The sequence below is a fragment of the Macaca mulatta genome, chromosome 12 (genome assembly GCF_049350105.2).
Source record: "Macaca mulatta isolate MMU2019108-1 chromosome 12, T2T-MMU8v2.0, whole genome shotgun sequence".
In the NCBI taxonomy this organism is placed as follows: Eukaryota; Metazoa; Chordata; class Mammalia; order Primates; family Cercopithecidae; genus Macaca; species Macaca mulatta.
In genome coordinates, this window is record NC_133417.1 from 107280116 (window position 1) to 107303090 (window position 22975).

At 44.2% G+C, this 22975-nt stretch overlaps 1 protein-coding gene and 1 long non-coding RNA gene across 2 annotated transcripts in view; one reads left to right on the plus strand and one right to left on the minus strand.

Moving 5' to 3' along the window:
• Positions 1-22975, plus strand: part of KIAA2012 — a 138618-nt gene that overhangs the window by 46927 nt on the left and 68716 nt on the right. Inside the window, exons 11-12 of the mRNA XM_015110675.3 lie at positions 1299-1409; positions 13268-13336. Of these exons, the coding sequence (XP_014966161.3) occupies positions 1299-1409; positions 13268-13336 (180 nt within the window). The remainder of the gene's footprint in view (positions 1-1298; positions 1410-13267; positions 13337-22975) is intronic.
• LOC144333456 (uncharacterized) lies at positions 201-15697 on the minus strand. The gene is made up of 2 exons (XR_013402116.1): positions 15274-15697; positions 201-2549 (listed from the first exon to the last, which is right to left on the minus strand). It is a non-coding gene; the product is annotated as an uncharacterized LOC144333456 (long non-coding RNA).

Genomic DNA, 22975 nt, shown 5'->3' on the forward strand with positions numbered 1-22975 from the left:
AATTTTCTGAATGATAGTAGTATCTTTTGTTATTCATAATGAGCCCCTTTGAAAACACCTGAGTTTATGCTAATGAGGTGACATAGGGTAAGGCCCCTAGGTAGCCTCATGATGGGGCCAGCGACCAGAAGGACCAAGCAATAAGAGGATTAGAGGGTTGGAGTTTCCAGCCACAACCTCCAGGAAAGGGGAGGGGACACTGCAGATCAAGCTCTTTATTAGCTGTTGACCACGGGTTGATAAGCTTCAGTGTTGCTGAGCGTGTCTAGGTGGGAGGGCAGCAGGCCCAGGGAGGGTATGGAAGCTCGGCACATCCTCGCCCATCTCTTCATCTGGCTGTTCACATCCTTTCTAATGTCCTTTATAAATAAGCCAGAAAATGTAAGTAAGTGTTTCCCTGAGTTCTGTGAGCTGTCCTACCAAACTGTTGAACCCAAGGAGAGGGAGGATTGTGGGAGGCCCAATTTAGAGCCGGTCAGTCAGAAGTATAGGTCACGATCTGGGACTTGCAATTGGCATCTGAAGTGGAGGGGGGGGCAATCTTGTGGACTGAGCCCTACCCTGTGGGATCTGACACCATCTCCCGGTAGAGAGTGTCAGAACTGAATTAAATTATAGGACAACCAGTTGGTATCTGCTGGAGAATTGTTTGGTATGGGGGAAACCTCACAATCTAGTCCCAGGAGTGTTCTGGGTTGAGCATTGAGATTCAAGTGGGGAATAAATGACTTCTTTTTCACTTTTACAGTCAGGTTATAAAAAATACCTTCAATCTTTCTAAGTAACTAGGGAGACACAGCATCCTTTTCCTTGACCTGAGCCCCTGGCATCACCAAGCCATCCCAGTATTTCATCTAGAGGTTATGGCTGTGTATGCTGAGTACTGCACAGGACATCTGACGGAGGCGCACAGCAGAGGCAGGAAGCAGGAAGTCCTGTTCCAGGGGCTGGGCTGCTGCACACGGCTGAAGGAAGGGACTCCCTTTCCTTCACACAGAGTGCCCATGCTTGCTTAGCCCTGCCCGTGAGGTAGCCAGGCTCTCCCAAAGGCATGATGTAGGCGAGTGGCAGCCCCTCCCTGTTCATCCCACCTTGACCCCCAGAAGGCAGAGCCTGAAGCATAGCCCCGCTTTGCTGAGTCCCAGGAACAGGCTCCCACTGTACTCTGGCAGGCACCTGAGCCCACGTGCATCTATGGGTATGTGCCCACAGGGGACTAGAGGAACATGGCCGAGGTTCAGTCTGTCTCCCTCACCAACATGGTGTTGACACTGTCCATGCTTGTGCTTATTTTCAAGAAGATTCCAGCGACCCCACCCTGGGACACTTCTTGCTGGGTCCAGATGGAGAAGAAGTCTGCCTGTCCCTCCCAGGGCAGACCCAAACCGAGGCGCTTCCATCGGGTAAAGGTAAGCTAACACACTCCAGGGCAGCCTGGTTTTTTTTTTCAAAGGGGAAGATGTTACCTGCAGCTTCCAAATTTTCCCAGCAGCAGAGACATCATTAAAAACAGACGCAAGTCAGCCAGTTTCTCCCCTTTCACCGACACAGAGGTGCTTCTGTAGCTCAGACACAATGATTCAATGTTTGCACAACAAGTTTACTCTTGCTGGAGCATTTGGAGAGAGAAGTTCCAGTGGAATGGCTTGGAAGAGGTCTAATGTGCCACGCTGATGCCTTGATGAGAATGATAAAGTCCTTTTGGTATTTGCCCAAACTAAACACTGCCTTTTCTCTTCTTTCCAACCACCCTGCAGAGGTGGAGGCGGCTAATTGGTAATCCAATCAGGTATCCTTGTTATGAGCATTGGTTCATCCCTGTGAATCATCTGGCTCCTGACAGATAGCAAGGCAGTTTCCAAAAACCCTTCTGGCATGTTCACTTTTTAGAAAAGAGATGCTGCCTCTGGGCAATAGCCATTTTGCAAAGGAAAAAAGAAATGAAGTCAGAGGGTGATGAGCATCAACCACCCAGAAACCACTGTGATGTGTATGCATGAGTCTGCAGCCAGCAGGCCCCTTGATGTGGGAGATTAAAAGCTGCACTCATTTGGGGGGTTATGTCATGACTGGCTCAATAAAAAGAGCACGGATTCAGAGCTAGGAGATTTGAGGAGCTCTGGCCTCGCCTCTAAGTTGCCAGATGACTTTGAGTCCGTCCCTCATCCTCCCTGTATCCAAGGTTCCTCCACCAAAATGAGAGGATTCATTCCTCCTCTGAGAAATTCCTTGACCATTGCTGCATTTTATATCTGTGTCCGCCGCTATTGAAGCAGCCACCTAGTATATGGATTTCCAGAAAGTAGAATGTATTTGATTCCAAATTCAGCATCAAAGAACTTCCATCAGCAGTTGGTTTATACCAGGATATGAGTACAAAAATATCTTGGTTCTGAATTGGTAGAAGCAGGAGTTAGACAGGTGGAGGCCGCTGTCAGCATGACACAGCTGGTGCAGCAGCTGGAAAGCAAATATGATTCTGTTCACCTGCTGCACATTTGTCCGCTCTGTTCCAGGAGAAATAGTTCCCCCTTTTGGCACAGCGAAAGCTAGAAGCAGAAAAGGAAATATTTAGGCTGTAAGTTTATTGTCACCATTGTCAATATGATGCTTCAGTCATTTCAGTATTCTTGGCACCTAGCATAGTCCCTGACATATACATAGAAGGATCACAATAAATGTTTACTGAAATTTTTTGAAAAATATTTCAATAATTTCCATGACATGGAGAAAGAGAAAGATGAAACTTATGCTGATAAATGAAGACTTGCCAGTCCCACAGACGGTATATTTAATCCTACTTGCCTCTCAAACCTAAAGGCATTCACTGCATGCTTATTGAATGAATGAATGAATGAATGAATGAATGAATGAATGAATCAGTTAGCCACTGACTTTTCTCAAGCCTTTCCTCCATGGGCAGTTGGTTGACCTTCAGTCTTGATGGTAACAGGATGTTGCCCAAGAAGGTGGTGAAAGATCTTAAACCCACATCTTCCTTATAGGGGTCTGACTTTTTCTAAGAGTATGTATTAATGAGCAAAGATTTTTTTGGTTTGGGCTTTCTTTTTTTTTTTGGTTTGGTTTGGTTTGGGAGACAGTATACTGAAAAAACTTTCTCCTCTCACAAAATATTAGGTTGGTGCAAAAGTAATCACGGTTTTGCCATTACTTTTAATTGCAAAAACCTCAATTACTTTTGCACCAACCTATAATTGCTCCAACCACACCAAACTCTGTGCAGATCAGTTTGTTCAAAACCATCTTAATCACTGTCTCCACCCTCCCCTCCAGCCTCATCTTCTACTATATTCCAGCCCACCCCTTGCTCATCTCTTTGATGGCCTAAAAATTCAGTCTTCATTCTTTTCTCTCCAAACTTTTGCTCAAGTTGCCCCCAAATATTTAGAATAGCTTTAAGTTCATCTTTTCTGGAACATTTTCCTTAATAAATCCACCTCATTGCACACAAATGCCTAGATGTACCCTCAGCCCCATTCCTCTCTCTCTGTCTCAATCCTGCTTTTGTGATTATTGTATTTATCTGCATCTGTTTTCTGTTTAGCTCCCAATATATGAGTCCTAGAGAACGTCTCATCTCCATCATATGTCCAAGAAAAGCTTGTTGATTGACTGAATACCCCAGGTGCCACAAAGGAAAGTTCTTTAGGGATCATAGTTGTTGTTGGTCTTTTTTTTTTTTTTTTTAATTAAAAAAAAAAAAAACTCTTGAGTAAAGGAAGGAATATGATCTGTCTGATCTTTCTGAGACTTCCAGGCTCTGTCAACAACTATTTGGAAATAAATTCTTAGGCAATTAGATCATGATATCTTGCTTTCAGACAGCATAGGGAAATGAATATAAACCTTCAGAAGGAAAAAAAAAAAAAAAAGATATGAAGACTAGAGCTGGAATTTGACCCTTTTGGTCATGTTGGGATATTGCAACATTTAGAAAATTGAAAGTCTTAAGAAAGGAAAAGTTAACTTGGAAGGATACAAGTCAAACCACTGGATATGCCCTCCGAATTGCTTATCCTTGATTCAAATCCTTCATGTACTTCCCTAGTCACAGTGCCAGCAATAGAAGTTTTCTCTCAGAAGTTCTTTTATTCAGAAGTTTTTTTTACAAAGAAGTTCAAGGATGTTTATGCCAGTGATTCAGGTTGGACATCAAGTCCCATGTAAATTTAAATTCCTGGTCTCTTTCAGAGTTTCTGTTTAGTATTTGTTCTTGTTCTAAATGGATTTTTACCCTCAGAAAATGTTTTTTGGGTGTTTTTTGTCTTTTTAGACAGGGTCTTGCTCTGTCACACAGGCTACAGTACAGTGGTGCAATCATGGCTCACTGCAGTCTCAAACTCCTGGGTTCAAGCTATCCTCCCACCTCAGCCTCCAAATAGCTGGGGCTACAGGCACGAGCCACCATGCCCGACTTTTTCTTTGTTGAGACGGGGTCTCCCTATGTTGCCCAGGCTGGTCTCAAACTCCTAGACTCAAGCAATCCTCCCACCTAGGTCTCTCAAAGTGCTGGGATACAGGCATGAGCCACTGCACCCAGCCTTTCTTGATTGTTGTTGTTGTCATTTGTCATTTAATTAGCATCCTTCCCCCTTGCAACTCTTTCATAGTATGGTGGTTTTAAAATACATCCGCAAATTCTTTGACACTTTCCCCTTCAAAAGGGAAAAACTAACTCTTCTCCCCTTGAGTGTGAGTGGGATATGATGGCTCACTTCTAAGTAAAGATAGACTATGGCAGAATTCATGGTATGTGACTTCTGAGACTGGGGTCATAAAAGGCACCAAGGCTTCCTCCTTGCTCGCTCTGTCTTGGATTACTCACTCTGGGGAAAGCCAACCACCATGTCTGTGATGAGGCCATTCAAGCAGCCTATGGCAAGCAGTCCACGTGGCAAGGAACAGAAGCCCCCTGCCAACAGCCAGAATGAACTTCCCAGGCTTGTGAGGGAGGTGCCTTGAGAGGAGATTCTCCAGCCCCAGTCAAGTCTTCAGATGACTGCATCCCTGGCTGACATTGTGTCTGTCACCTAATGAAAGGCTGCCCCAGAACCACACACCTAAGCCACTCCAAGATTCCCACAGAAACTGAGACATAACAAAGGTTTATTGTTTTAGGTTTCAGGATCATTTGTTTTGCAGTAATAGGTAACTAGTATTCTAGATAACTAGTATTCTTGGTGTCATTTTGTGATGGTCTGTGATTTGGTTGACAGAAAGGTGAGTCTAAGAATATCCCAGCTGGTCTCAAAACACTGATCATTTAGGGGTAAAACACAGGCTAAGTGATTGACTTTCTCTGTTCTCCCCATTTTTCCTTTGTGATAAGTTGGTTGTGGGACCCCATGAGTAAAAGAATCCTTCCATGTTGGTTGGGTACTGTTTAAATTACGATTTTCCTTAAGTAGCCCATCTCTTAGTAGCTGTTACCTTATTGATGATGCCGAGAGATGTAAGGGATGAGAATTAATTTTGATAAAGGCATATAAGGAAGAAAAAAAACCTCTGGTTTTATTCCCACCTGTACTGCCCAGGATTTCTGTGATCACAGGCAAATAACTTCATTGCCTTGGACCTCAGCTTCCTCATATGGAAAAAGAGGAGTTGGTATCAGATTCAGTCCTCACAGCACATGTCCCATCAAACTCCAATTCCTCAGAAGGTTAACAGGCATTGTGTAAAAAAGGAAAGGTTCTAGGGCCAGATACATTTGGAAACCAGTGGACCAAAGTTAAGCAGATCCCTTACCGCAGGACTTCCTAGAGCCTCCAATACGCTGATGTGCACCATGGTTCTTCAGGATGGGGATATGCACTGTTTCCCAAATTTATTTGATCACTGAATGCCTTTGTTTTTGGTAAAGCATCATGTGGATCTAAAAAGTTTTTGGCAAACTTTGGAAAATGCTAAACTGATAATTTCTAAGGTTCTTCTAACATGGCATGTTTCTAAATATGCCACTTTCCCCAAGGAGACTCTCTCAGTGGAGCAGTTCTTTTGTCTAAATCCTGAAACAGGATTTCAGCCATTCAATCATTTGTGACTATTATTGTTTTCATTCTCTAAACATCAATTCTGAATCATAGGGTCCACAATCCATCCATCTCTGGATAGGAAGAAATACAGGAATATAGGAGCCCCACGTGGTTATAGTGTTTTTCATAACACTTTTCAGTGTTTTTCATAACCCTCATGAGAAATAATGTTGGCAGATGTTACCAGTACTAGTGATCTCAGGTCAAATGTTTGAATAAGGGAAAATGTGGCTAGATATGGTCTCTGGGCACCCAGCGTTTCCTTCCAGTGAGCCTTCCTGTACCACAGAGGCTAGAAGGCTAAAAACTACATTTCCCAGATAACCTCTGCAGCTAGGGGGCTGGATGCAAATTGTGTTCTGCCAATTAGATGTGCTTGCATGAGATTTGGAGGGCAGAAGTGAGGCAGAAGCATCAAAGCTCTGGACACTGAACTCATGAAGACTGAGCATAAGAGGCAGTTACTCTATAGTAACTCTGTTTCTTCTTTAAAATATCCAGGCAGTTTCTGTTCTGGGCTGAACCCAGACTAAAAAGCTCTCCTTACAAAAATTACAGGAGATTACCATCAGGCTTGGCATGGGGCTAAGTTAGGTCTATCACATGTACCACAGTGTTGAGTGGGTGTAGAAGGGCAGGCTGTGATAGCTGTGCTTGTCCCAGCCTTCAGAAGGAAGCAGGGTTCTTTCCCTCACTGTAGTGATACCAGCAAAGCCTCACAGCCTACTCTGGAAGGTGTCCTGATAGCCACCAGTAGAGAGCTGCTAAAACACAGTAGGGACTCTCCTTCATTTCCTTTGACAAAAACCTCTTGTGATTCCTAGAAACACGAAGACTTCCCTACCTCACAGGTAGCTGAAAAGGTGGCATTATCACCACTTTATGGCTTCCGAAGAAGAAATATGTCAAGAATAATAGCTTGCAGCCAGTTACGGTGGCTCATGCCTGTAATCCACTTTGGGAGGCTGAGGAGGATGGATCACCTGAGGTCAGGAGTTTTGAGACCAGCCTAGTCAACATGGTGAAACCCTGACTCTACTAAAAATACAAAAATTAGCTGGGCATGATGGCAGGTGCCTGTAATCCCAGCTACTCAGGAGGCTGAGGCAGGAGAATTGAACCTGGGAGGCAGAAATTGCAGTGAGCTGAGATGGTGCCATTGCACTCCAGCCTGGGTAACAGAGTGAGACTCTGTCTCAGGAAAAAAAAAAAAAAAAGGAAAAAAATAAAAAATAGCTTGCTTTGAATCCATTAGCTATTCATTTTTTGAAGAAAAAATCAATATAAAGTACTGAAGAATACATAATTTCTTTTTTTTTAAGATGATGGTACTTATGTCACTTTTTACAGAAGCTGTGAAGCTATGAATTCTACCTCCCTTGCATTTGTTCTGTTTCAGGGAACCCTAGAGTCAGGAGGGAACTTAGGCATCACCTTCATCAGTATTTAAGCAAAGGAATCATTTAATCAGACTTTCTGAGAATACTAGTAAATAAAACAGATAAAAGCAGAACTACCTGGTTGAAGTGGAGATGGTCTAATTATGTCCCTCCCAACTTCTCTGCAGCCCAACTAACTCTTCCCCTCCTAAGATGGTTCTAGGAGTGGGGGTGGGGGGCTATGCAGGGCCACTAGAGCTATGCGACAATTAGAAAACCTGCTGGGCCAGGCACGGTGGCTCATGCCTATAATCCCAGCACTTTGGGGGGCTGAGGCAGGAGGATCATGTGAGCCCAGGAGTTCAACACTAACCTGAGTGATATCGTTTAGCTGTGTCCCCACCCACAGTTCATCTTGAATTGTAACTCCCACAATTCCCATGTGTCATGGGAGGAACCCATGGGAGTGGGATTGAATTATGGGAGCGGGTCTTTCCTGTGCTGTTCTCCTGATAGTGAATGAGTCTCACGAGATCTGATGGTTTAAAATGGGGAGTTTCCCTGCACAAGCTCTCTTTGCCTGTCGCCGTCCATGTAAGATGTGACTTGCTTCTCCTTGCCTTCTGCCATGATTGTGAGGTCTTCCCAGCCACATGAAACTGTGAGTCCAATTAAACCTCTTTCTTTTTTGTAAATTGCCTAGTTTGGGGTATATCTTTGTCAACAGCATGAAAACGGACTAATACACTGAGCAACATAGTGAGATCCCGTCTCTGCAAAAAATTTTAAAAATTAGCTGGGCCTGGTGTGCACACCTGTGGTCCCAGCTACTCCAGGGGCTGAGGTGGGAGGATTGCTTGAGCCTGGGAGGTCAAGGCTACAGTAAGCCATGGCTGCACCACTGCACACCAGCCTAGGCAATAGAGTGAGACCTTGTCTCAAAAAGAGAAAAGAAAACCTCTGATTTTATGGATAAGGAAACTGATGCCCAAAGAGGTATGATTTGCTCAAAGCCACACAGCTTTTATATGGCAAATCCAAGGCTCAAGCCCAGATCTTCCTTCATCCAGTGAGGCCAGAGCTTTTCCCATTGCATCACACAGACTCTAGTCCCTTTTATCCAGGTATTTAAGCTTCAAGGACCAGTTGAAGTTCCCTCTCTACTGTGATGCCTTACCTGACCACCTCAGCCACAACTATTGCTATTTCCTTACATTCCACTCATTCCTACCACCTGGGCCTCTTACCAAGCACTCCCTCACATCTTTTATCCTTTTTACTATTTTTCTTATTTCCCCTCCTAGATTGAAAATTCCTGTGAGTAGATCCCCCTCATCTACCTCTGAATATCCCAGAGAACACACCTTGTATTCCCAGAGTATTTCTCATAATATTGACTGAATATTATGAATATTGACTGAATAATATTTACAAAAGGAATAGTGGAAGAATGTGTTCAGCTAAATTCTAATAATAGAACCCCCCACCTTGGATTTTAGCTGAACACATGGCTGCCCACAGAGAGATTACGCTTCCCAGACTCACTTGCAGCTAGGTATGGCCACGTGACCAAGGTTTGACCAATGGGAAGTGAATGGAAGTAATACATGCACATCCAGGTCATTTCCTTAAAAGGAAACTGTTTGCCCTTCCCCTTCTCCTTCTCCTTGGACTTGGTTGTGGTAATAGCTTCAACCATGTAGAAGAGAACAATTCTGTATGGGATGATGGAGTACTAAGATATTAGGAACCAGGGTGTTCAGGTAACTTTATGGAGCAGAGCCACCCTGATCGGCCTGTCTGCCTACCTCTGGACGTGGAATAAATGTTTATCTTTTTGGGTCTCTTGTCTTACAGCAGCTTACCTTGTGCCTTAACAGAATGCAACTATAATATCTGCCAACAGACTTCACATTGCTTTCTGAAAATCAAATCAGATCACACTTGCTCTCCATCTTATAAAGTATTAAGTAAAATTCCAATACGAAATATCATTGAACCTCAAAGAAGGCCCATTACGAGTGTGTTTGATTCATTTGATACAATGTACCGAACGCCTCCCATATGCAAGGGACATGGAAGGATGTTAATATTGAGAGCAAACACCCTCAGGCACCTTGCTGTGCATGTCATCTTGTTCCCATATCCCAGTGATCCTAAGAAGTGAGTATTTTCATTCACATATCATAGGTAAAGAGATTGAAACACAGGGAGCTCACTTACCTGGTTAAGGGCAGAGCTGGGCTTCATTCCCAGGCCTGTCTGTCCTCACTCCACACACCAAGGCTACACCCCAGGCACTGCAGTCACTGCCCTCAAGGACCTCACAGTCCACATGGAGAACAGATTCACAAGCCAATAACTGTACCATAAGGCAGAATGAAATGAGTGCCATCACAGAGGCCTAAGAGCACAATCCAGGGGTATTCCAGGAAGGGCCCATTAATTGCAGCCTAGGAAGGTGGGAAGGGCTTTTTACAGAGGAAGCTCCATTTGCACTGACCTTTGAGAAACGAGAAGTAGATAGACAGAGAAGGGGAGGGCCAGCCAGCCGAGACATTAGCATGAACAAGGACAAAGAGGAACGTAGAGAACACATGGATAATGAGGAGCAGCACGGTGTGAGTGGACTGTGGGGGGGTTTCATGCGGGGGTGAGGAGAAGCTGGGCCTGGAAGGCAGACCAGGGCCAGACCAGGGAAAGCCTTGTGTGCCAGGAGAGAGCTGAAATGCTGCTGTTTAGGCAACAAGGAATCAGATGTTTGAGGAGGGATGTCATGCAACCCAACGCGTGAGCTAGCATGAAGGAACAGACAAGAGAAAAAGCAGAGGGCTCAGGCTACTGCAAAATCAGCCAGACAGCACTGGGTGAGGGCCTGAGTGGAAGGCAGTGAGCAGCCATGCCTAAAAGGCATGCTCCCCGGGGCCGCTGACTGCACAAGAGCATCTCAACCAGCACTCTGAGATCTGGGCCACCCATGACAAGCCTGTTTGTAGATCCTCTTTATAAAATTGGCTACAGGGCTCATCTCCAATCTTCTACTCCAATTCGCTTTTTTTTTTTTTTTTTTTTTTTTTTTTTTTGAGACTGAGTTTCGTTCTTGTTGCCCAGGCTGGAGTGCGGTGGTGTGATCTCGGCTCACTGCATCCTCTGCTTCCCGGGTTCAAGCGATTCTCCTGCCTCAGCCTCCCAAGTAGCTGGGATACCACCACGCCCGGCTAAATTTGTTGTATTTTTAGTAAAGATGGGGTTTCACTGTGTTGGTCAGGCTGGTCTCAAACTCCTGACCTCAAGTGATCCACCTGCCTCGGCCTCCCAAAGTGCTGGGATTACAGGTGTAAGCCACCGCGCCTAGCCTAAATTATCTTTATTCTGTTTTTACTTTCAGTTAAGAAGGTTATTTTGGAAAGGGAGACATGTGTGTCTCCTGTATTATAATTAAGCTAAAACAACAACTAAGGCCTGGAGCCCACATTGGCCCCACAGCAGCACCCACAGGGCCACCGCTCTGGCAGCCTCCCTCAAGCCAAGTCAAAGTCCCACCAGCACACAGAAAAAAATAGATCCCCATGCCGTATGCCTCTCAGCTTGTCAGCAATGCAGTGTGGCTGTTTTCTGGCTCCTGGGCTGTAGGGGAAATGGTTGAGCTTCCTAGCAGGCAGCTGTGGTAAATAATGAGTTCTAAGGAAAATCCTGATACCAAACTTCTTGGGAGCTACGAGGCAAAGGGCAGGGCGGTGGCGGTGACAGACAGTGTTTGTGTAACCCTCCTCCACCCTCTCACCTGACACACACAGAGTTTTCTCTTTCATGACTGTTTTTTAGCCTCTTTTTCCCTTTCAACCACCGACCACTCAATTCTTTGAGGGAAAATTAACATTCATTATGCAATTTATCTCTCTCCTTTTAATCCAGAGTGTCTGTCTCCAAGGTCCCTACTCAATAATTAATGTTTGTTCTCATTTCCCATTCTCCAGAGCATCTATTCTTGAACCGTAGGGTCAACAATTAACACTAATTACGGCTTTTCCTCTCTCCAGTGTTGGTGCTCAGAATCCCAGGCCGCCTGCTCAGCCTCAGCCATCCACGCGCACGTGACGGTGTGTGTGCCCTGAGATGCAGGAGCACCGAGAGGCAGGCTTTGCCAAGCCCCACCGCAGTTTAGCAAATCAATAAGACCCAAACATTCTTTCTTGGCATCCTCTCTAGTCTATTTGTTATCGGTAATGAGACAATGAAGCAAAAAAATAAATAAATAGAATTATTTGGAGATGAGTTTGGTAGACTAAAAGATCTCTAAGTCTTTTCTGTTTGAATTTTCTAGGATTCCTTTTTTTCTTCTCTATTGCTCTCTCCCTGATATCTCACATCTCCCTCTCCCTTCTCTCTCTCTCTGCTTCTCTCTCCCTCATATCTCACATCTCCCTCTCCCTTCTCTCTCTCTCTGCTTCTCTCTCCCTCTCATACAAACACACCAAATTTCCCTTTAAAAACCTTTCTTCCCGCTGGGCACGGTGACTCACGCCTGTTATCCCAGAACTTTGGGAGGCAGAAGCAGGTGGATCAGCTGAGGTCAGGAGTTCGAGACCAGCCTGGCCAACATGGTGAAACCCTGTTTCTACTAAAAATACAAAACAATTAGCTGGGTGTGGTGGCAGGCGCCTGTAGTCCCAGCTACTTGGGAGGCTGAGGCAGGAGAATTGCTTGAACCTGGGAGGTGGAGGCTGCAGCCAGCCGAGATTGTGCCATTGACATCAGCCTGCTGACAGAGCGAAACTCCGTCTCAAAAAAAAAAAAAACCCTTCATATAGGACCCACTCAATTGACCTCTTTGCTATTACCTCTCCCTTAACTTTCACAAGTCTGTCATTCTAATTCTCATCAGTCATTAAGACAGCATTGTTTTAAGTAATTTTCATTTTGACTGACAAGGACAGCTAAGAGAATAATTCTCACCCCAGGTGACTAGCAGATCGCAAAAAAAAAAAAAAATTCATCAGGGGCTGTGAAAAAGCCTGTCTGTCTTTTGGCTAGAATCAGACGGACTAGAATCCCTCCTGGCTCCCCTGGTCCAACACTCTGTTTGTGCTACAACCGGAGAGGGGGGCTTTTTGTGCTTGTCTGTCATCCCCCATGGCTGCACACACTGAGACACAGCTGCTGTTCAAATCTGGGCATCTTGCAGCATGTGTCAAACGTTAACTGTTTCATGATCTTGTTTTGTCAAAAGTTCTCCTTACAGAATTTTATCATCATGGACCCTACAGAATTTTACCTTTAAACATCTTGGGTAAAAACCTTATTTTCCTCAATGCTTTTTTAATCCTAGATCAACCTTCTCTCCAGAATATCATCTGTGGATTTTCAAAAACATCCAATTCAAGGCCGGTGTGGTGGCTCACGCCTATAATCCCAGCACTTTGGGAGGCTGAGGTGGGCAGATCACTTGAGGTCAGCAGTCGAGACCACCTTGGCCAACATGACGAAACCCCACCTCTACTAAAAATCCACAAAATTAGCCAGACGTGGTGGCACATGCCCGTAATCCCAGCTAGTCAGGTGGCTGAGGCAGGAGAATTGCTTGAACCCGGTAGGCAGAGGTTGCAGTGAGCCCAGATCGTGCCACTGCACTCCAGCCTGGGCAGCGGAAAGAGACTCTATCTCAAAAAGTAAAAACAAACAAACAAAAAAACCAAAAACAAAAAATCCAATTCATTGCAAAGCTTAAACATCGAGGCAACCACTTCATGTTTTCCCCTGTCTTCGGATAAGGGAATAAATTTTTACAAGACTTTTTCCCTCTCTCAGATAAAATATCTTATTGTTTTTCAGCCTATGAATCTGTCAATTCAAATATCAGCTATAAAGAGGACGGGCCTAGTAGTCAGCATTTCCTAAAAGGTAAGCTTTTCCCCTAAAAAGTTACCTCTACTTCTCTAGGTAATTTGACTCATGATCATATTATTTCATATATAGACCTCCAGAAACCCACAATTTCTCCCCAAATATACCAATAAGTAGCAGAGAGGATTTACTTCTTGGAAAGCCTGAGAAATGTGTTGTTGTCATGAGTTACTCATGGGCAGCCCCGTGGTCTGAGTATAGATATTAGTGAGGAAGAGACATCGGATGGAACCAAGTGCTTATGCTTAGCTGGCCTGGGGAAGGATAATTTGCAGGGATGTCCTGTGGGTCCTGAAGGTAATCCACTGCACAGTTCCCTAAATAATGAGGTAGACATTGTCCCCTGGAGTTGTGCATCCCTCACCCTGCACACACCACAAGCTAGGAGCCGATCTGGGAAAGACTCAGGCTTGTATTTTCAATAGATGACTGAGGCCAGGTCTGCCTCTCCTCAGATTCCTTTTCTATTTCATTTCCCCCATGGAGAGATCTGCAAACACTGGGAGTATAGGTTGACTTTGTAGCTCATCCTCCACCCACAGATATGGCTGCTGCTGCTTCAGACCAAGGAAAGGATGATGACCTGGAGACTTTCTCTCCTAAAAATAGTCTTTGATTAACAGAGAAATGTGTGTGGTCTTCCTGGCTGCTTTTTTTTTTTTTTTCCGAGATGCAGTTTCGCTTTTGTCAGTCTTGGCTCACTGCAACCTCTGCCTCCCAGGTTCAAGCAATTCTCCTGCCTCAGCCTCCCGAGTAGCTGGGATTACAGCCGCCTGCCACCACGCCTGCCCAATTTTTGTATTTTTAGTAGAGACGGGGCTTAACCATGTTGGCCAGGCTGGTCTCGAACTCCTGACCTCGTGATCTGCCCGCCTCAGCCTCCCAAAGTACTGGGATTACAGGCGTGAGCCACCACTCCCAGCCTCCTGGCTGCTTCTTTTGGGGCTGAGCAGCAATGAATCCTGCATGAAGAAGCTGCTGAAGGAACAGGCAGGAGGCAGTGCCACAGATCAAGGGCTGTAGGCAAATCAGGATGGAAAGATTGTTTGTGCCAGAGATTGCAAAACTAAGAGAAAAGGCACAATCATATCCTTGCCAATCTCAAAATCTGTAAACAGAGAAATACCTGGGAGTCTGGCCCTCTGCACTCCCCCCTGCCATCTTCCTTGGGCAGACATCCTGACGAAAGTAGAAAGAGTTTCCATGCCGTTTTTGCTCAGTCTCATGCATTGGTTAGAACTGGGCCAGAACAGCTCTTAAATAGGAGCCCTCAGTAAAAATGATGATGATGTTGGTGGTGGTGGTGGTGACAGCTACTGTTGTTATATATCCCTGATACGCCAAACATCATGCTGAGTGCTTTGCATTCATTATTTCATTTCATCCCCACAGCAATGATAGCAGATAAATCCTATTATTATCTTCATTTTTCATCTAGGACAATGTGGCTCAGAGAGGTTAAGTGATTTGCCCAAGGTCACACAAAGTAGTGAAGTTAGGATTTGAAACCAAGGAACCTGTATATTTATGACTAAGCATGGTTCATAGTGGCATCAGTCTAAAGAGGGGCAATTCCATCCGACAATATATGAGGGTTTAGGAAGTCCTTGACTTAGTAATGACCCATGCAAACAAATGGCTTCTGTCCAACCTCCATTTCCCCCTCCAATTCCCCCTACTCAGCATCAGACACCCTTTTGTGGGTAACACTAAAAAGGATTTGCAACTTTCAGAGATATCATAGGGAGAAGAGGAGAAGCTGGAAAAAAAAAAAGTAACAGTTTGGGAGAATCAAAGTCCTGAAACAAATTTTCAAGCAAGATAAGCCTGATTACAGGCTAGCTCTGCAAACCAAAATATTCTTTCTAATAGCACCTAAAATGTTACCATTTCCCTTCATTCTACCATTAAAATCTCACCGATAAAAGACTTACCTTGGTTTAAGAAGTATCCTCTTAAGATTCTGAAACTTCAGAGAGGTGAATAGTCTGTCACACTTTAGTAAAAGTATATTTAATCAGATAGTTGCTCTCTTGCAGCCTAGCTAGGAACAGCTGCTCTGAGGGACTAAAAATTCTGATGGGGTGGAAACAAAGGTGAGTAATTTGGAAGTACATAGAGCTTTAAGGGTTGAAACATGCCTGGCCCATGGAGTGCCCCAGGGGGCTCGGATGAACAGCAGAACATCGGCTGCATGGAGGAGGGGACACTAGAAGGAGAAAAGTACAGAAGGGGCCATGGCAGCACACCAAAGGCTAACTTAGCCTTTTACAGGGGGCCTCGCAGCAAGCTCTAGATCCACGAAAAGGAGAGAATGTTTTGATCCTTCTCGCCTCTATTCCTAGTAACTAAAAGACCTTGGACTAATGCAAATCTCCTTCCTGTTTCCAAGCTTTAGAACATACTGTTCCCTCTGCCTGGAGCACAGTTCCTCATCTCCTCCTATCCAACATTTTTTAATTGCGGAAAAATACACATAACTTAAAATTTGTCATCTGAACCATTTTTACTGTACAGTCCAGTGGTGTTAAGTACATTCACATTATTGTGCAACCAGTCTCCAGAACTCTTTTCATCTTGAAAACTGAAACTTTATACCCATTAAACAACTCCCCCTTCTCCCTCCCCTAGCCCCTGGCAACCACCATTCTACTTTCTGTTATCCCCGACTTTTACCCCTTGTCCTAGTTAACTCCTGCTAATCCTTCACTTCCCGATTTAATTATCAAACTGACCTCCCCATGAAGGGTTTTCTGCTTTCCCCTCGCCCTCCTGCCCTCCCTGCCGATGGGGTGACACCCACCCTCCACATGTGCACAATGAACCATGCTTACCCAGTTACAGTCACAGCTGCTCACTCACCGCATTGGCCACTGACTAGACTTTTCTCTCCTTGAGACTGCAAGCTCTCTTCTCTTCTCTTCTCTGCTCTTCTCTTGTCTTCTCTTCTCTTCTTTTGACAGGGTCTCCCTCTGTTGCACAGACTGGAGTGCAGTGGCTGGATCTCAGCTCACTGCAGCCTTGACTTCCTGGACTCACGCGATCCTCCCATCTCAGCCTCCTGAGTAGCTGGGACTATAGGTGCTTGCCATCATGCCTGTCTTTTTTGTTTGTTTGTTTGTTTGGTAGAGATGGGGTCTCACCATGTTGCCCAGACTGGTCTCCAACTTCTGGGCTCAAGCCATCTTCCCACCTCGGCATCTCAAAGTGTTGGGATTACAGGCATGAGGTACCACACTCAGTCACTAGACTGCAATCTTTTTAAGGGCAGGGGCCCACCAGCAACGCTATTACCTGGTAATATGCTGCTAACACACACCTACTGTCAGTGCAGCATAAGCATTTAATGATTGAAAGGTTTAGCTACAATATGGGTGAAACAGCCTTTTTTTTTTCAGGTTGACTTGGAAACTTAATCACTATGCAAAACAGTCTCCGCAGGAAAATGCATTCCACATATAGGCATAGGGTGCCTCTTTCACAACTTAGAACCTTATTTGTTCCCTTGATTTGCCCACTGACCTTAACAAAAACATTTTTACATCACTTTGTGCTTAATATTCCCCATTTGTTGCTAAGGGAATAGATATAATACTACTTTGAAAATATCTGGGCCAGGCGCAATGGCTCACACCTGTCTGTAATCCCAGCTATTCAGGAGGCTGAGGCAGGAGAATTGCTTCTCCTGCCAGAGGCAGGGTTGTGGAGGCAGAGGTTGCAGTGAACCGAGATCACACCATTGCACTCCAGCCTGGGCAACAAGAGCAAAACTCCATCTCAAAAAACAAATAAATAAATAAATAAAATACCTGATATCCCCCTGGAACTGAGTTCAAAGACCAATTTAAAACATCTATTCATTGGAACACCTATAGAGCTTTCATAAGTTTTTTTTTCTTTTTTTTTTTTGAGACAGAGTCTCACTCTATTGCCCAGGCTGGAGTGCATGGCACAATCTTGGCTCACTGCAACCTCCATCTACCAGGTTCAAGTGATTCTCATGCCTCAGCCTCTCTAGTAGGTGGGATTACAGGCGCATGCCACCATAACCAGCTAATTTTTGTAATTTTAGTAGAGATAGGGTTTCACCATGTTGGCCAGGCTGGTCTCGAACTCCTGACCTCAGGTGATCCACCTGCCTAAGCCTCCTAAAGTGCTGGGATTACAGGCATGAGCCTAGAGTTTTCACAATTTTTTGTTTTCTTTGTGATCATTTCGTTTTAATTAATATTTTCAGGTAAAAGTGATAGGATTCTAAAAGGATTGTGTAGATGGTAGACTTCTTTGGGTATTTGTGGACATGAAGGTTGATTTCAGCTATTTGAAATGACCTCAAATATCAGGGAACTGGCATGGTGTGGTGGTTCATGACTGTAATCTCAACACTTTGGGAGGCCAAGGTGGGAGGATTACTTGAGGCTAGGATTCAAGACCACCCTGGCCAACATAGCAAGACCCTATCTCTAAAAAAATTAAAATTAAAAATAAATAAAACATCAGGGACACACACAATTTGTCATTTTACAGAGGCATGGAGTCAAATCATTGATATTGCAAGGCTGGGAGACAGAAGACTATTACTAAGCTAGTGAGTGAGCCTAGCCAGCCTCGCAGCACTCACACATCTTATATTGTGGTCTATAATTCATTATAACATCTGCAATAGCTCTTGTGCAGTTACTTTTCGACAAAAGAACATTGATTTCTTTATATATACATATATACACACACACACGCATTTTTAATGGCCCTAAAAAAAAGCTGACTGCTGGGACTCGTGATGGAAGTAAAAGAAAGTGAAATGGTCTAACAATGTGATGGTTCTCTGCCAAAAAAATAGTTTAATAAATCACACTAAGCCTTTATTTATAGTCTCATTCAGAGTCTGAAGAACTCTCTCTCTTTTTTCATTTCTTCTTTAGTTTTATTACCAATAGATACACACTAGGGGTATTCACAAATCTAAGGATTCTTAAAATTCTCAGGATGTGTCCTTCCCAAGTAGCCAGGATCTGCTGTTCACTTAATGCATGATATGCACGAGGGATCGGGACCTTGCCCAAGTAGTGAAGTAATACTTAGCACAATGCATTTTAAAGCAGGTATAGATCTTAGGATTTTGTGTGTGAGTTATATTTCTCAACCTATATTAAAGTTTAGAAGATTAAATTTTCTTCTGTCAGAGAGATCAAAAAATAATAACTTTCATTAACTAGTAATTCATAAATAGTATTTTCTGTTTAATCACCCTTCAGACATTTGTGTTGTCTTCTCATCACAACTATAAAGAAGCATAAGGCCGGTCGCGGTGGCTCATACCTGTAATCCCAGCACTTTGGGAGGCTGAGGCAAGTGGATCACTTGAGGTCAGGAGTTCGAGACCAGGTTGGCCAACATGGTGAAACCCTGTCTCTACTAAAAATACAAAAATTAGCCAGGCATGGTGGCAGGCACCTGTAGTCCCAGCTACTCTGGGGGCTCAGGCAGGAGAATCACTTGAACCCAGGAGGCAGAGGTTGCAGTGAGTCGAGATCACACCACTGCACTCCAGCCTGGGCAACAGAGTGAGACTCCATCTCAAAAAAATAAAATAAAATATAAAAAAACAAAGAAAGAAGTTTTTTTGTGGCTTTTCTTAAGGATGTTTCCCACCTAGTTTCTCTCTTGCTCCTTTCATACATCTCTCTGTGGCCCAAGGATTTTGCTACTGTCTTGGTTTCCCCATAATCCCTCCTTTGAAAGTTAATGTAAACACCAGAATCAGACTGTGTTCAACAGAAAGAATCTGTGAGTATGTTTTTTTGTTTGTTTATTTTGAGACGGAGTCTGGCTCTCGTTGTCCAGGCTGAAGTGCAATGGCACAATCTCGGCTCACTGCAACCTCTATCTCCCGGGTTCAAGCCATTCTCCTGCCTCAACCTCCCAAGTAGTTGGGATTACAGGCGCATACCACCACACCTGGCTAATTTTTTGTATTTTTAATAGAGATGGGGTTTCACCATGTTGGCCAGGCTGGTCTCAAACTCCTGAGCCCAAGTGATGTTCCTGCCTCGGCCTTCCAAAGTGCTGGGATTACAGGCGTGAGCCACTGAGCCCAGTCTGTATGTTTTACAAAGCAGAAAGATATTGCTCATTCATTCATTCAACAAACACTAATTGTCCATCTACTAGTGACAAATACTATGGTAGGCACAAAAATACAGTTGAGAGACCATATCCATGCCTTAAAGTAGTCCACAGCAGTGGAATGTGTTGAGAGCTATGAATTAGTTCAGACTGACTCAGCCTGGAGGTTGAAAAGGCTTTTGGAAGGAGAGGACACTTAAGCAGAGTTTCTAAGGATGTATGTGGGAACTAGCCAAGTGGTAAAGAAAGGATGCTGTAGGAGAAAGGACAATATAAATGTGAGAGAGCATGGCAGCATGGAGAAACTGAGGCAACTTGTAATGACTGTACCCCAGGGTACACACAGGGGAAGGAGTGATGAAAAATACACCTTGAGAAGGAGGCAGAAGCCAGATCATGAAGGGCCATAGAAAGCAGCTAAGAGGCCGGGCGTGGTGGCTCACACCTGTAATCCTGGCACTTTGGGAGGCCGAGGCGGGCAGATCACCTGAGGTCAAGAGTTTGAGACCAGCCTGACCAACATGGAGAAACCCCATCTCTACTAAAAATACAGAATTAGCCAGGCATGGTGGTGCATGCCTGTAATCTCAGCTACTTGGGAGGCTGAGGCAGGAGAGTCGCTTGAACCCGGGAGGTGGAGCTTGCAGTGAGCCGAGATCATGCCATTGCACTCCAGCCTGGGCAACAAGAGCGAGACTCCATCTCAAAAATTTTTTTTAATTGAAAGCAGCTGAGGAATTCACGCCAATGGCGGTGGGACTCTGCTTACATAGGAATTGGCATCACCAGATTTTTATTTTATAGAAATGACTCCCAGCTATGTAGAGAATGGATTGGAGGAGATAAGACTAGAGACTGGGACCCCAGATATCTTTATTTGTTTGAGAGCAAGTGACCACAAATAATATTTTCTGGCCAGGTGCAGTGGCTCACACCTATAATCCCAGCACTTTGGGAGACCAAGGCGGGCAGATCACCTGAGGTCAGGAATTTAAGACCAGCCTGGCCAACATGGCAAAACCCCATCTCTACTGAAAATACAAAAATTAACCAGGCGTGGTGGCGCATGCCTATAATCCCAGCTACTCGGGAGGCTGAAGCAGGGAGAATTGCTTGAACCTGAGGTTGCAGTGAGCCAAGGTTGTGCCACTGCACTCCAGCCTGGGTAACAGAGCGAGACTTCTCTAAAAAAAAAAAAAACAAATATATATATATATGTGTGTGTGTGTGTGTGTGTGTGTGTGTGTGTGTGTGTGTGTGTGTGTATTTTCTGGAGAACAGAGACCACCACGTGAATGACATTTGCTGGCTGTTTTGTATGCAATTCCACCTTCAGCCTTTTTTTTGAATTCCTTTCCTCCACACAGTCTTCCACCACAGATATCCTTACGAATCCTGTGATGTCTCTTGATTGGAGGGTTTGTCATGTGGTTGACATTTTGTTGTTATGCATCTCGAATTTAAATTCAGTCCTCTAGCTAGGCTTTCATTCTGGGCTTGGTAAACTGCCATGTGCCTTTAGACCTTTCCATAAAAAATAATTTATGAATTTTTGAGAGAGATTGGTGTTCCCAAAGCTAAAGCCAGACCCTTGAGACTTATCTAGCCTTAATCTAAAAAGATATAAGTAAAAGGACTGTTATCCCAAATTGGAAGAAAAATATTGCCCTTGCATTTACTGGGTACTTCCGTATTTAAATTCAGACTGACTCATATTTTCTAGCTCTGTCTACTTGACTCCCTAGTTAGAGCTCCCAGGGGGATGTCTTTCGCCTGGAGACTTATTCAGGCTTCCAGCAACTATTCCCTACACCCATCTCACCCTCCTCCTCATTCAGGAAGATTTAAAGTGAAAATGTGTAGCATAAACAAGGTCTTAAATCTCGTCCCAAGAATTTGATAATGACAATACCAAAAGGCCATCTTGGGTCTTGGTCCCCTGCATTAAACAAGCAGACTCAAAATTTATTATAACACTACAAACACTCTATAGGTCATAGGTGTCTTGAGTCACATCATATAAAATAAAGTATTTTTAGATATTCTTAAGGAAAGGTCAGCAGGACCAAAATTATCCTTCCTTTTATGGTTAAGTTTATACTAGGGAGAATTTTTTTTAATAATCTGGAATTTGTGTTTGCATTTTCCATTTATGATCAAAAAAACATAGTCCCCATGAAGGGACTGAGGCTGACTTTCAGGCCTTCTCCCATTGATTCCTGCTGGGGCCAGCAAGTCCCTGTGCAAAGCTATGAGAAGGCAAAGGTGCTTTCTGAGACCTGTTTGGCAATGGATATATCCCTTCCATGGTAATGAAACATTGCAAGTTATGGGGTATGTTCCATGACAGCATGTTAGCCATCAAAGGGTGCTCTTGCCTCAGAAATGATATACATAGACAAACGCCTTAAACAGATTTAAAGAAGCTCCTGCCAGCACCTCCAACAGCTACTGCCCTTGTAACCACTGCATATTTGGAAAGTTTGGACCCTACGGGTGTGATATTCTTTCCCAAACCCTGACATATATCTAGGAAGGAGCCAGGTGGCCCACCTGGCCTAATAAGGTGACTCTTTGGAGTCGATCTCTATTTTGACACCAGATGGGGCCCACAAGAGGGTCCCATACCAAGGCAAATATGCATCCTGAAACAATGGGAATAAATATGACTATATTTCTTTCTTTCTTTTTTTTTCTTTTTTTTTTTTTTTGAGACAGAGTTTCACTCTTGTTGCCCAGGCTGGAGTGCAATGGCGCGATCTTAGCTCACTGCAACCTCCGCCTCCTGGGTTCAAGTGATTCTCCTGCCTCAGCCTCCCAGGTAGCTGGGATTACAGGCGCCCGCCACCACACCTGGCTAATGTTTGTATTTTTAGTAGAGACAGGGTTTCACCATGTTGGCCAGGCTAGTCTCAAACTCCTGACATCAAGTGATCTGCCCGCCTTGGCCTCCCAAAGTGCTGGGATTACAGGCGTGAGCCACCATGCCCAGCCAACTATGTTTCATTTTTATTGAAAACAACAAACAATGACTTGGGAATTAAACATAGCCAATGCAGATTTAAATAGAAGGAAATGTTAAGGAGCCATATGCCATGCTAGAATCAGATGCCCTTTCCTGCTTTTTAAGTTTTGAGTGTTTGGTGAAGGATTCCATGATTTGAAGAAGGCAGAACAGGCTTGGGATGAGACCCCCATCTAATAAGGGTCATCTCTAAAACTGCCTGATTATCTGGTGAGAATGCTATCTCCTCACTAAAAGCCTGTGGTTAGATTAATGCTAGCATTTGAAAATCTGCTAAGGCCTGATGGTGGGCAGCCAAGGAAGGAATGTGTTTTCTGTTTATCTCTTTAGTGGCAGAAATGTTCATCACAGAAAGACTGTGAACTCCCAGTTTCAGGCGTGCCTGGAAGTTGTGCAGCCTATAGTCTGTATAGCCTGTATAGACTGTAAAAACTGGAATGTGCACACCAGTTTTTGAACGACAAAAAAAGAACCAGGCCTTCGTT